The 14,466-nt window shown below is 35.2% G+C and overlaps 4 protein-coding genes across 4 annotated transcripts; 2 read left to right on the forward strand and 2 right to left on the reverse strand.

The window, feature by feature from the left end:
- Positions 1–517: 517 nt before the first annotated feature.
- On the reverse strand, positions 518–4,156 carry LOC105125333 (Rubisco methyltransferase family protein). The gene is made up of 5 exons (XM_011025738.1): positions 3,735–4,156; positions 2,797–2,963; positions 2,170–2,469; positions 1,798–2,061; positions 518–1,181 (listed from the first exon to the last, which is right to left on the reverse strand). The coding sequence occupies exons 1-5, from the start codon at positions 4,063–4,065 to the stop codon at positions 804–806; spliced, it is 1,440 nt and encodes a 479-aa protein (XP_011024040.1). The 5' UTR covers positions 4,066–4,156; the 3' UTR covers positions 518–803.
- Positions 4,157–6,134: 1,978 nt separating this feature from the next.
- LOC105125343 (probable calcium-binding protein CML25) lies at positions 6,135–7,078 on the reverse strand. Its single transcript, XM_011025749.1, has one exon. It carries the CDS (start codon positions 6,818–6,820, stop codon positions 6,233–6,235), a length of 588 nt encoding a protein of 195 aa, XP_011024051.1. The 5' UTR covers positions 6,821–7,078; the 3' UTR covers positions 6,135–6,232.
- Positions 7,079–7,835: 757 nt separating this feature from the next.
- Positions 7,836–8,267, forward strand: LOC105125350 (ubiquitin-conjugating enzyme E2 11-like). The gene has a single exon (XM_011025759.1). The coding sequence runs from the start codon at positions 7,836–7,838 to the stop codon at positions 8,265–8,267; it is 432 nt and encodes a 143-aa protein (XP_011024061.1).
- A 2,522-nt stretch (positions 8,268–10,789) lies between these two features.
- On the forward strand, positions 10,790–13,753 carry LOC105125359 (ankyrin repeat-containing protein At2g01680-like). Its single transcript, XM_011025768.1, has 3 exons — positions 10,790–11,292; positions 11,916–12,325; positions 12,626–13,753. Exons 1-3 carry the CDS (start codon positions 10,980–10,982, stop codon positions 13,499–13,501), a joined length of 1,599 nt encoding a protein of 532 aa, XP_011024070.1. The 5' UTR covers positions 10,790–10,979; the 3' UTR covers positions 13,502–13,753.
- Positions 13,754–14,466: the final 713 nt, after the last annotated feature.

The raw sequence follows: 14,466 nt of genomic DNA on the forward strand, positions 1-14,466 counted from the left end.
ATTTTTTATCTTCACAATATTATAGCCAATGTTTGTCCCTGCATTAACCATTTGGTTCTGATACAAGATAATCTCCATCTTGATCACTCAATCCCCTTGGTAATCTGGGAACATTTGTTTGTATGGGTTGTAATATCAGCGAAAAACTATAAAGATTGGAAATATCTTAATAGTTTTATTCTCCATTCTACACATTTATTGCCTTCATATTCATTTTCTACTATCTGCCATCAAGAATTTATTGCTTGAAAAGTATCTTCTCTTCTGTCCAGGCATAACAAATCTGTAAGGAAATTAGAAAAGAAATATCTGTAAAGAATTTGCCATTATGGCAGTAAGAAGCTATGCGTGTACAGTTATTTGTTTCAAATTCTTCCCTTACAGGCTTACGGCAAGCAGAATCATAGTTGTGCTCATTATCACTTCAACGGGTAAAGCTAAATAATTCAGCCAATTCAAGCGGTGGCGGGTGGAGTTGTAACTCTTGCACTGAAATTGATCATTTCCCAACAAAGCCTCAGTAAAATTGATAATTGAACTTATAAAGATGCATATTTCCTCAATTTGATCCCTTCCTAGTTCCTACCAAATCAGTGTAGCATGATGCAACTAGAGACAACTGCCGCTCCCCCCACTCAGTATCAAGGAGAGATACGGACGCCATCCCAAATAGAATTTTTTAAATGATGAGACGGTCACCAATCCGTATGGTAGCATACATTGTTAATTGCTATATTGGAATATGACCCCAAGAACGAATAAGACGTGGTTAAAACTTAAAATGACTCCCCTCCCTTTACAAATTAGCCTTGACAAGCCGTTGTGTCCTTGGACAGAAGTGATTTAGCTCTTCTTGTAAGATTTCTCATCACATCTATAATGACAGATTTCTTCTGGATTCTAAACTGGATGGCCAGTTCAGTGGAAGCTGAAACACCTTGTCTCAATGAGGATTCGTCTTCCATTATTTTGGTAGGGAAGTGCTCAAGTGCGATCACACATAATGCAATAACGGTGCGATAAGCAGCTACTTCATTTGCAATTCCGAGAGGAGCATCAGCTGATAAAGATTTGAGAGTGTCCATATCATGCTTACGCACCATTTCCATGTCACTTGCCAGCAGTACTCTAAGGGCTGCCAACAACCGTCCATCTACCAATTCTTGACCTCCTAACGTCACCTGTTAAATGAGACAAATAGGAAAAGACAAACAAATCACTTCAAATTTCAAAATAAAATAAAAAAATCCTAATTTGGTTTGTATATGCAGTTAAAACCAATCTCATTTTGTTCAGCACCATTATAACTTTGAAAAGCTGCGGGCAGCTTATGACTTACGGGTTCCTTTAGGCTGACTTACAGTTCTAGATACTAATAATTTTGCAAGAACGGTATTGGGGTTCCAACTATTATATGAACTAAAGAGCAATGAGAAAAGTATATTCCATTGTCTCCAGCAGAGTCACATGACTTCAAAGTTTGTTTGCTTATTTTTCCTTACAGCATCTCTGTTCTAATTATTGACCCTGACACGATCAGGGGGTTTTTAAGATCCTAACAAAACATAACCAATAGCATAACAGGGTCGGATGAGACTTGTCTTGATTTGGCTACATTCCTGGAGATCATTTATAAAGGCACTAGGTTGCTCTACATAAAAACATGGAGAGAGATGCTGTTTATTTTTAGAGAAGCCCACAAAATTAATACTTGTTAGTTTCATTAAAAAGGATGTTTCATTAAAAAGGATGACGGAGAGGGAAAAAATAGTCAGAACATCACAGAAAAGCACAAACCTTGAGATTTGCAGCTTCACCATCTAAATTTAACTGGGATAAAAACTGTTGTTGCCATGGAGCTGGTGAAGAGAACTTAGGTGAAGATACCCCAGCAGCAACACTTGCAGCATCCAGAAAAGCTCCATCATATTTGAGCTCAATGCAATCATAAGGGTTTGAAGGTATCACAAATCCATAATCCAATAGGAAAAGATCATTGTTCAAGCAACCATAATTCAGTAGTATGGCATCGTTTTGTTTGATTGGTGTTTCTGCCACAGCCTGATTTGAGAGAGCATGAGACTTTTAACCAATAATTGATCTATCACTTCTTTTTGGCCCAAATTAGTAGCAAGTCAAAAATAAATGAAAGGAAATGGAAAAACCTGCCTTTATAAGCATCTTCGCACTCCCTGCATCTTGTTCTTGAATAATTTGTGCATTTGGATTGAAGTCATGGTTGCACATGTCAATGAGAGGAAGCATCATGGGAGCATCAATGCAGGTTCCATCTGGGAGCTTTTTTCCATATAAACGAAATGCCCTGGATGAGACTGCTGACATTGACCACCCAAGAGAGGATGCATCTACATCTTGCCTGTCAAAAGGATGATCATTTTGTTTCAGATTTTCAACAGCACGCTTGACTTCTTGTTCAAAATCAAGAAGAAACCTGCATCTTCTATTCACCTGGCATGATGAAATATAAGCGGTGGTTATTTTCAAAGCTAACAACGGTAAGCAAGGTCCATCTTATGGTCCAGACAAGGATATGATGAGACCCCAGGTAGCCTGCTCAGGATTATCCATACTCCATAGATAGGAATAACTAGAATCGGTTGAGCTGATTTCAAAACAAAAGAACAGCTACATAATTTCTTGTAATCACACTCATCAACAGAAATTTGGTCCACATACTCATTTGTTTGGCATGGTTTTCCAGTTTCACCTCAAATATTAATTCTCAAGCTGATTTTGAAGGAAAATGTTGACTGCCAAGCTGATCTATGGAAATACCTGGTATAGAAGAGGAGCATACTGCAAGTTCTTTATATCCTCCCCTTGAAAAAATATTGGCACGCTATAAGTTTGCGGCAGGTTGCTGATGTATGGCCACCAGAAGGAGTTGACCCTTGCTCTTTCTTGAAGAAGCTTCAAACCCAATTTCATTGCCCACAGTTCATCTGTCAAATGCTCCCACACGTCCAATTTACTCGTGTTCAAAAGTGTAAACAGCCAGATTTCAAATACATGGAGTTACAAACTCATGTTGTGCAAAGAAAACCTTATCCTACAGATATAAGGTTTCACATTATTGGAAGACTAAAAATAGCACCTTCCATCAAAGAGCACCAACAGAAATACATCACCATCAATTTGGCATATGATTTAACATGTTCCCTCGCAAAAACTGACAGCAGAAGATAAAAGACATGCATTCCACGAGTCATCACCCAGAAAATTGATATCAAATAGAAGATGCTGGTTAAGAAGTCCAGAGTTTCAGTTTTCGGAAGCCTCACAATTCTGAGCCTCTAAAATGTACATAACAATATCTCCTGTTTACTCAACATGAACTCTTAATCCGTGCATCAAGGAAGCAGCTTGTAGTAAAACCAAACCACGTTTTATATGGGAAAAACAACTTAAGCATATCAAAGCTATTATTGTACTGACAAACTTGAACTGAGCTTTCGATCCATTCAATGACTTCTAAGTTATCCTAGTTGAGGGTATATTGGCCGATGAAATACAACATTCACTACAATTACAGTACTAGCATTAATATAAATTTATTAGGACCGCGATGAAGCAAAATTGAGACGTCAAAGAGAAGCATTGCAGTAAAAATCCCCCGTCCACCAAATAAAACCCATTTGCAGTCTTCTAAAATCAAACAGAACGAGCAGCCAAAAAATGCACAGACACCCACGAATAGGGGAAAAAATACATACCAGGAACTTTTTGGGCCAGTTTAACCAAAACAGAATGAGCCTCATCAACTCCATCTTCATCTCCAAATTTCAAGGGTATGTTATCAGGAAGGGAAATAAGCTGAGACCCTTTTGGGATATCATGAGAGGCAATCAAACCAAGACCATTGGTTCCATCTTGGGATATTTTAATGGCCTGGTGAACGAACCCACCTTCGCGCCTCACCCATTTGATCAGGTCTGGTGGGTGTGGGACCAAACGCTCTTGATAGGATGAGGCTGTGGCCGTGGCAGCGCATGTGAGTGGGCGGCAAGTGGTTAGCGAGGCCATTACAAACTTTGAAACAGCCATGACCGGTATCCTCAACCTCAAGCTCTGCTACACTGAAGTGAAGCCACCCCCTGAGTAGAACTAGACAGCACAAGAAATTAACAAAAAAAAAAATCAGTAAATTTTATGATTTTAATAAATCTTGCTCTTTTTTGGGTCTTCACTATAGTTGGGCCACAAAGGTGAGGCCAAGAGCCCAACACATTAAGCTCCTCAAATTTGAGTCTGCCATCCATAGTGACCTTGAATCGGTTTAACTAGTCTAATCAATGGTTTAAGTGATTAATTTTGATTTAAACAATTTCTTACTCGATTGGAGTGGTCTAGAATCTTGATCATCCACTTTCCATCGGCAAAGAAAATTTGATCAAACCACTCGCATGTGTTGAGAAAGGTGAATGAATACAGTGCCAACGCATCGATTTCTAATTTATTACAATCATAGTTAAACTGTAGCCATTGTAACTTTTCTTACAAAAAAAAATATTATGGATTGTTAAAAAAAAAATTTACATGATTTTTTTTTATTTTTTTAAGTTTTATTTTTTAAATTATTTTTATTAATTTTAATTTTTAATATTGCATTAGTTAAAATTTTAATCATTTTATTATTAATTTTTTTATAAAGTTATTCCATTCACATCTAATTCATATTTTGTTATTAAATAAGATTATCTACACATTTAATAATATTTAGATGATATCTTTTTTATAATATTAATAAATATTAATTTTTTTAAATAATAATTATTGTTTTTTCAATTATCCTTGGCCTTTCATATATATAATTATATTATTAGATTAATCAAGTTTATTCAACTTATTTACATGAATGACCAGGTTTGTATTTTTATTATTAATTTAAAAACATTGTTATTATTTAGAAATTTTTATATATATATTTTTTAAAAAATTATGTTTTTTATATTAGTAAAAAACTAAAAATATGTTTTTTTTCTTTTAAAAGTATTCAAGTAAATTTACTGTAAAAAAAAAAGTAAAAAACTAAGCTATCCCTTGTCGGCTATATATCACACATGGACCCGTGAAAGATCATTCTACCCCAAGCTAGTTCATCCATTTTTATTTTTTTTATCAAGAGCAAATATGTAAAATCACTAGTATTTTTCACACCATTTAGTTTTTTTTTTTTTAAATATTCACAAATTCAATGTCCCGCAATAGACTATGAATCACGCCTGTGTTACAGTATTTTTCACACCATTTAGTTTTTTTAAAAAACAATATTCACAAATTCAATGTCCCGCAATAGAATTCCCAATTTATAATTCAAATAATTTATTACAATCATAGTTAAACCGTAACCATTGTAACTTTTTTTATAAAAAAATATTATGAATTGTTAAAAAAGATAATTTACATGATTTCTTTTTTATTTTTTTAGTATGTTTTTTTAAAATTATTTTTATTAATTTTATTTGTTAAAATTAAATTAATTAAAATTTTATTATTTTATAAAGTTATTCCATTCACATCTAATGCTTATTTTGTTATTAAATAAGTTTATTTAAACATTTAATAATATTTAGATGATTTTTTATAATATTAATAAATATTAATCTTTTTAAATAATAATTATTGTCTTTTCAATTATTCTTAGCTTTTTATATATATAATTATATTATTAAATTAATCGAGTTTATTCAACTTATTTGCATGAATGATCCGGGTTTATATTTTTATTATTAATTTATAAATATTGTTATTATTTAGAAATTTTTATTTATATATTTTTTAAAAAAATATATGTTTTTTATATTAGTAAAAAACTAAAAATATTTTTTTTCTTTTAAAAGTATTCAAGTAAATTTACTGTAAAAAAAAAGAAAAAAAGAAAAAAACTAAGCTATCCCTTGTCAGCTATACATCATACATGGACCCGTGAAAGATCATTCTACCCCAAGCTAGTTCATCCATTTTTATTTTTTTTATCAAGAGCAAATATGTAAAATCACTAGTATTTTTCACACCATTTAGTTTTTTTTTTTTTAAATATTCACAAATTCAATGTCCCGCAATAGAATTCCCAATTTATAATTCAAACACAATAAAAATAAAACAACGAGAACTTAAAAATAAAAATAACTTGCAGATTTTGTTTCGAGAAATAAACAGGATCCATAAATCACCACCAACAATGCCGACCACCATCACCGCCATATATTCTCTAACCCCTAGTTCCTCTTAGAGTATCCATGGAATCCCACCTAGCACCCATCATCATCATCACCTTAAACTCCTCGAAATCAATCATCCCATCACCATCTCTATCAACCCCGCTAATCATCTTCCTGCACTCGGCCATTGAACAAGGCTCCCCCAAACTGGCCATCACTTTATGCAATTCTTCAGCAGAGATCGACCCATTTCCATCAATATCATAAACAGAAAAGGCATCCTTCAGATTCTCCATTACCTCATCCGTATCCACCCCCTGTGTGTTTAGCGCTACAAATTCTTGCAAATCAATGAATCCATCACCATCGGCATCGAATTCTGTTATCATCCTTAGCAGCTCCTCTTCGCTTGCTTCATGACCCAATTTTTTCCAGAATGAATCCAGTTCAGCAGATGAGATCTTGCCGTCTCCATTGACGTCGAATTTCTTGAAAACTTGCTCAAGCTCTTCAACTTGGAGTCTTAGCCTCACAGAGGGTGATTTGGATCCGTTTATTGAAGTAGCCATCCCAGATGGCGAATCGATAGAAGAATCCGATTTCTTGGATTTGCGCATGAAAAGGCATTTAAACCCCATTCCTTCCCCATACAAAAAAAAATGAATGAAAGGGAGAGAATGGTGGTGTTATTTTTTAAAATAGAATGTTAAAATTAGTTGTAATTAGAAATTCAATTTAGTTTCGTGAAAAGCAAATTTGGAAGGTTTGCTAGGGAGGAAGGAGACAGTTTAGGCGCTTCATACCCATCATAAAAGTCCATCCCATCCTCTCTTAATGCTTGTAATCTCTTCGTAATTATTATTATTATTCATTTTCTACTCTTTTCTTAAAAAATCTCAAAGAGGATAGAATTTGCATGTTCTTATTATGAATCGCATTTAGTGCTGATACGTTACTTAGGATTTCTCTGTAACTCGTATATATATTTACCACAACAAGATCCTCCTTTTAGTACAAGTGAAAATATTCAAGAAACTAATCATAACAAGGCCTTGAAATGTCTGGGAATGTTGCTAGTTAAGTGTTTTTTAAAAAAAAATTGAATTTTTTGTTTAAATTTTTTTTTGTTTTGATGTGATAATTAAAAAAAAATTAAAAGTAAAAAATTATTCAGATGGACAACGAGGATGCATCTTCAGCATCTCCAGAGCCTTGTGTATTGGGTTCTATGGATGGCTTGTGCTTCAGACAGCCAGCAACTAGCAATCCCCCTGTGCAGATAAAAGTCAAGTCTACATGGATGGTTTGTTAAAGATAGAAGGAATTAAGAATTCAGTTTGTAGAAAATCATTTTAATAAATTATGATTTACATGCTTTTATTAATGACTTACATGGGAATGGAAACGGTATTAATTAGCTCTTCTGTAATGGAGCATTTAGAATTAATTTGCGCATGCATGAATGCATGGCGAGGCATTAAAAATTAGCCATCCTAAATGTTTCCTATATAAGGTTCAGGACTCTCTCTCTCTCTCTCACCATCACTTGCACAAGCCTCGTTTACTGCTCGTGAAATACACATATCCTTGATATTTCAGTGCCTAATAGTCAATTAATCAATAGATTCAATGTCGAGGATCAGGGAGAACAGGATGAGGAAGGAGTTGAGTGACATTGCAAGGGACACTTCATCTGAATATTTCAGTGCAGGTATTGCTACCGGAAACACGTACGATTGGGAGGCCACGGTTCATGGGCCACCGCTCACCCCATATGCTGGCGGTGTGTTTCGGTTGGGTGTCAGTTTTCCGCAAGAATATCCATTTAAGCCACCAAAGCTAACATTCTTAACCAAGATTTACCACCCAAACATCAACGACAAGGGTAGCATCTGTGTAGACATATTGAAAAACAACTGGAGTGCAGCCAACACAATGACTGCTGTCTTCAACAGCATATTGCTTCTAATGGCATCCCCGAACCCAGATGATCCTTTGGTGCCTGGTATTGGTAAGCAGTACATCAATGATAGACTCGAGTTCGAGCAGGTAGCTAGAATCTGGACTGTCAAATACGCAGCTTAAGGATCAGCGCCAAGAATTACAAGTTATTTTCAAGCACATCCTATTCGTATTAATATACTATATATACGAAAATAAGAATTTTAATTTAATTTATAATTATTTTGATTGTCTGGGCCAGCAGGATAAGTGATTCCGTAGGTGTCGTTTTTATTTTTATTATTCCTTCGAGCATTATGGTTTTTTTAATTTAGAATAAAAGGATTGTATTTATTTATGGTTAATGAAATAATTTAAAAAATACATGACCTAATGGAAAGAAGAAAAGAGTGGTTAAGGAATAAGGATAGTAAAACAAGCTGATCTTCCTAATAAAAATAAAATGTAAATATTTTATTTTGAGAAAGCAAGCAAGTTCCTCAGCCTAATGGCGGCCTTTTTTGTTCCGAGCTGAAAAATGCTCTAATGGCGGCCTTTTTTGGGCACGCTCCTCAATGTCACAAGAAATGGAGCGACCCACTTTCCTCTTCCTTCTCTTCATCCTAGAAAGTGTATTTACGCGCCGCTACTCTGCTTCTATCCTAGAAAGTGTGTTTTAACTTGTATGGTTAAGGTTAAAATTAAATATAATTTAATTATACATAAAATTTAACCATGAAAATTAATTTTTCTTGCTTTAGTGGTTTAGGACGCATGCAGTGACGCGATTCAGAAAATCAAGGAGCTGAAATCTATTAAATTCAAGCAGATGAAAAGGCTAGATTACAGAGATCTCGTCTTGTATGGCTCGATGCCACACCTGATACCTATTAAATAAATTCTTTGAAAGAAGTCAGCTCCGACTCAAGAGTTGTAAGCTCACGAGTCAGAGGAGAGGACCCAGTGAGTGTGTTTGGTAGTTGGTATTTTTTAAATAATATTTTAAACTGAAATATATATTAATGATTTTTTTAATTTTTTAAAAATTATTTTTAATATCAATATATCAAAACAATTTAAAATATACATATTATATTAAATTTTAATAAAAATAATTAATTTTTTTTTAAAATATAAGTTGAATCATATTTCCAAATAGGTCCATAGTAGCTAAAGCTGAGAGCCTATAAAACTTATACTCATGGTGTAGATCCATCCGATGCCATGACACTGCAGGAGTAACCTTACTGCATTCACAAGTGAAGGTTACAATAATTTTATTTGTTTTTATATTTTAAAAAATTTATTTTATATTTTAATATTATTTTAACATATTAATATAAAAATAATTTTTTAAAAAATAAAAAATATTATTTAATATATTTTTAAAATAAAAAATATTTTAAAAAACAATTATAACAACACTTTGAAATAGCCTCAATAATACCTAATTATAAACACTAAAATCAATAATTAAGCTCACGATGAATTATAACGAGGTGTAAATAAAGCTCAACAAGCTGGCAAAATACTAGAAATATAACATTAATATTTTTAATATTTGAGAATAATATAAATTATATTTTAAAATTTTATTTAATAATTAAGTTATTGAATTGATATAATTTTATTAATTCTATTTATTTAATAAAAAATAATATAAATACATTAAAGTTTCCAGCCTAAAAATTTTTATTTAAAAAAATATTAAAAAATAATATAAATTATTGAATTAAAATTTAATAATTTAAATTATTAAATTAAAATATTTTTTAACAGTTGTAAGAAAAAACAAGCAATGTGGTAATCGTCAGAGGCTGCGGGAAGTCTAATGGAGCGCTCAAGAAATGCCAGAGGGTGATGGGCCAGAGGGAGCTGCTTGAAACCTGACACCACCACATGCCTAGCGATGTAAATTCTGTTGGTAGATAAATGCAGACAGCAACAGCCAGCACGGGAAGGACAGTAACTAAGGAAAACACATGGTTAGAATCCTTGACTTGACTTGCCTGCGTCAGGACCCTCTCGCCTTCAGTTCTCCCTCGGCTTTGCCCTGTTCGTTACTCCAAATCATTAATTTTAATTAAGTGATAATTGCCATGTTGGCTCTATTATGATAATGACAATTATTTGAAATCTTATTTAACGAAGGGAATCCATGAGCTCCACCCATGCTTAAAAGGCGTAACCCCAGATTATTCTTAAGCATATTTTAACCCAAAATTAAGTCGAGTAAATTATTTTTAGTCCCTAACTCTTAAACATAATCATAGCTTAGTTCTACATATTTCAAAGCATATAACTTAGCTCCTTTGACTTATGATGGCTATTATTATATTATTACGAGCATTTGTTTTTCCTTTAAGTGCTTAAAAAGTGACGAGGTGCCTTTAGAATTAAGAAAAAAAGCGGCAAAATTTTTAATAAATCAACGATGAACATAAGTCAAGTGATTAATTTGTTCTTAAAAAATATAAATGACTAAATTAGTAAACTATCTAAAGTAACATGACTAGATAAAATTAAATAAAGTAGGAAATGTCCAATCCAATCATGACAATGAGTCCGGCGGCAATCACATAGAAGAAGTCCACCGTCCAAGGGCACGTTTGTCGCCGTGAAAAATAAAAACATTTTTTTAATATTGTTTTTAAAAAAATACTTTTAAAGGCAATATACAAACGTGAGCTCACCTGAGAAGAAGCAGAAGCAGAAGCAGAAGAAGAGAGACGTCAAAAGTATAGAAACTTTTGAGAAAGAGAAGCTTGACACTCGATGGTTCGTACCTGATTTTTCTCTGTTGAAGAAACGAGCTCGTATGTTATGCATACCAATTAAGCTAATGCTATTATTATTATGATGATGACGATGATGATGGAGCCATCAAAATCATCTCTACACTTCATAGCCTGCCAAAGATTCTTCACAGCCGTCCGATCAGGCGACCTTTACTCTTTGAAACAGATAGTGGGGGAGCAGCCATCTGATGTGTCTGATCTAATGTCTCTGCAGACTGATGCAGGAGAGACTGCTTTGTATATAGCTGCTGATAATAATTTGGAAGAGGTTTTTAGATATTTGGTAAAGCTTTGTGATTTAGAAACTGTGAAGATCAGGTCTAAGTGTGACCTGGATGCCTTCCATCTTGCTGCTAAGAAGGGTCACTTGGGTAGGTTTTCTGATATTCTTTTTTGCCCTTTTGGTCTACTTGTATGCTTAATTACTGTCTTCTTGTCTGTGGTATGTTCACAATTAGATTAATCGCTTCTAGACTTTGATTTGTAAAGTTATCGCCTTTTTGTTTAAATGGCTTCTTTTCTCAATTGAATTGACTCCGATGTCCACTGTATATGTGTGATTGGAGGTCTATGGCTGCGATTTCAAACAGCACAGTGTTTATTTTTTTAAATGCATGGTAATAGTGTTATTCTATGTAATGGGAGGTCTTGGTTATGGTTCGTTTCCTTGATTGGGCACATGTAAGGGAGAATGGCTTTCCATAATATAAGTCATTTGCTGGATAAAAGTGGTCAGTCCAAGCAGCAATTCTACTATATTTTTCTTTGAAAGTTATATAGATCACTGCTGATTGAAATTGGCTAGAGTCGAATAGAACGTTAGCTTTGCATAATCATAGAGGCGTAGGAGATTGTGTTCATGAAGATTGAGCTTCATTTACATAAGGTAGCCATATTTAATATGTCCGTTCAGGATTGAGCCTCACCGCCAGCATTTTGTTAACTAGTTAGTTGGTGGCAGGTCGTTTAACTCTTTATGGTATATTGGTTTTAGGCATCGTGAAGGACCTTTTGGTCACGTGGCCTGAACTTTGCAAGGTATGTGACTCCTCCAATACTAGCCCCCTCTATTCAGCCGCTGTTAAAGATCACCTGGACGTGGTGAATGCCATTCTGGATGTTGATGTCAGCTCAATGAGGATAGTGCGTAAAAATGAGAAAACTGCTTTGCACACAGCTGCCAGGTATGGCCTTCTTGATATGGTAAAAGTGCTTATACATCGTGATCCTGGTATTGTCTGCATCAAAGATAAGAAAGGCCAGACTGCACTCCATATGGCTGTAAAAGGTCAGAGCACTTCTGTTGTAGAGGAGATATTACTTGCTGATCACTCAATACTAAATGAGCGTGACAAGAAAGGTAACACGGCAGTGCATGTAGCGACAAGGAAATTGCGCCCCCAGGTACTTTAACTATCGATTGCTAATTAAATATGAGAACATGTCGTTGTCTGTCTTTTATCTAATTGTCATCTCAAATGTATTATAAGATGACCAAATCTGTGTCTGTCTTTTATCTAATTGTCACCTCAAATGTATTATAAGATGACCAAATCTGATGTGTTGATTCATGGAGTGATTATGAGCTTACTAGCTTCTCCCAGGATCTTTTTCTGTAGCAGTGGCACTGCTGTTCAAGAAGGTTTTTCCCTATCATTTCTCTTCCCAGTCGCATCATACTTATACTTGTTCTCTGTTTCTCAGATAATAAGCTTTTTGCTGAGCTATATATCTATTGATGTTAACATCATCAATAATCAGCATGAAACTGCGATGGATTTGGCTGATAAACTCCCATATGGAGAATCTGCCTTGGAAATCAAGGAAGCTCTCACAGAGGCTGGTGCCAAGCATGCTCGGCATGTTGGTCAAATGGATGAAGCAATGGAACTTAAGAGGACAGTTAGTGATATCAAGCATGAGGTGCATTCACAACTTATACAAAATGAAAAAACCAACCGAAGAGTTTCTGGCATTGCGAAGGAACTAAGGAAACTCCATAGAGAAGCTGTCCAGAATACAACCAACTCTGTCACTGTTGTTGCTGTTCTTTTTGTCTCGATTGCTTTTTTGGCTATCTTCAACTTACCTGGGCAATATATACAGGATGGAGCTGAAACAGGGAAAGCTAATATAGCTGACTATGTTGGTTTTCAAGTTTTCTGCCTCTTAAATGTAACATCTCTCTTTATATCGTTAGCGGTTGTTGTGGTTCAGATCACTTTGGTGGCCTGGGACACTCAGGCTCAGAAACAGTTAGTCTCCATAGTTAACAAGCTGATGTGGGCTGCCTGTGCTTGCACTTGTGGAGCATTTCTGTCAATAGCATTTGTGGTTGTAGGAAAGAAAAGTTCTTGGATGGCTATAACCATAACTTTAACAGGGGCACCAATTCTAGTTGGGACACTTGCAAGCCTGTGCTACTTTGTTTTCCGGCAGCATCTTGGAGCTTTCCGGGATTCCCAGAGGCGCATCAAAAGGGCAAGTGGAAGCAAATCATTTTCTTGGTCAGTGTACTCGGCAAATATATCGGACCCTGATGAGTACAACTCGGATCTGGAGAAGATTTATGCTTTATAAATACTTAATTGAAAAATTAAATGTAAATAAGATGCTCTGGCTACTTATTGTCTCTCTGGCGCCGTCTGCACAACTGTTTTTTTTATCCTTCTTTCCCAACCAAGATTTAGATAAGTATTGTTGGTTGGTTATAGGGTTTGGATTTTAAGGCGCAAGGAAGTTTCCACTGGCATGCTCCAGTTTTGTAATCTGAAAGTGGATTTTTGTAAATCCGGATGAATTATGATAGTTTATGGCACTCGTCTTCAGTTAGCAGCTTCATAAAAGAGATTACCAGTTTGACTGTCAATCTTACTGCAGAACAAGTTGAGCAACTTGTTTTTGGCCCCATAGCGGAAATATGCAATCACTAATAAGATTTTCTTGCAAGGTTGATTTGGATGCAGTTACCATTAAATATTCACTGGTCGATGGAATAAGCCCTGCTCCATCTTGAATTGTTGGTATCGGATCTATCAATCGGGAATTTTTGTTTGCTCGCTCTTGAGTGACTGAACTTCTCATCAGATCTGTCAAAACATCATAACAACGTCCAATATTTCAACCTGGGATGACACATTTAACGGAATGTTTAATAACTCGTTGTCATTGAAAAAACGGGTGGTGGTAGAGAGGCGAGGAATCCAGTACCCCGAGACACCGGCCAGATGCAAGCGGTACCACCTCGATACTCCTCTCAAGGGGAGAATTGTCAACAAGGGATACAGCCACCATGCAAGGTTTGGGCATCAGCGTTTCTTTTTGGTTAAACCGCTTTTGAGGGGAAACACTGGTCAAAGACCCCCTTTACGTTGATTTCCCCTCAGAGAGAGACAGGTTTAGGGTTTATTGACGCACGAGCTGATCCCTGCCCCACACCCCCCAAGATGGCGTGCAGCCTCCCGTTACGCCAATATAAAAATTTCAAAATCGCCACCATAAGCCGATGTGGGATGGATAAACTTCTTTGGAAGAACCACTTATGA

The sequence above is a fragment of the Populus euphratica genome, unplaced genomic scaffold (genome assembly GCF_000495115.2).
Source record: "Populus euphratica unplaced genomic scaffold, PopEup_1.0 scaffold1.1, whole genome shotgun sequence".
In the NCBI taxonomy this organism is placed as follows: Eukaryota; Viridiplantae; Streptophyta; class Magnoliopsida; order Malpighiales; family Salicaceae; genus Populus; species Populus euphratica.

Bases quoted from the DNA above. Each gene is read 5' to 3' on its own strand.
- LOC105125350 (XM_011025759.1), top strand. From the start codon at position 7,836: ATGAGGAAGGAGTTGAGTGACATTGCAAGGGACACTTCATCTGAATAT.
- LOC105125333 (XM_011025738.1), bottom strand. From the start codon at position 4,065: ATGGCTGTTTCAAAGTTTGTAATGGCCTCGCTAACCACTTGCCGCCCA. The intron at 2,964-3,734 runs GTATGTATTTTT...AGCATTTGACAG, and splicing joins ACTGGCCCAAAAAGTTCCTG to ATGAACTGTGGGCAATGAAA. The intron at 2,470-2,796 runs GTATTTCCATAG...TCATCATGCCAG, and splicing joins ATGCTCCTCTTCTATACCAG to GTGAATAGAAGATGCAGGTT.
- LOC105125359 (XM_011025768.1), top strand. From the start codon at position 10,980: ATGATGATGACGATGATGATGGAGCCATCAAAATCATCTCTACACTTC. The intron at 11,293-11,915 runs GTAGGTTTTCTG...TATTGGTTTTAG, and splicing joins TGCTAAGAAGGGTCACTTGG to GCATCGTGAAGGACCTTTTG. The intron at 12,326-12,625 runs GTACTTTAACTA...TCTGTTTCTCAG, and splicing joins CAAGGAAATTGCGCCCCCAG to ATAATAAGCTTTTTGCTGAG.
- LOC105125343 (XM_011025749.1), bottom strand. From the start codon at position 6,820: ATGGGGTTTAAATGCCTTTTCATGCGCAAATCCAAGAAATCGGATTCT.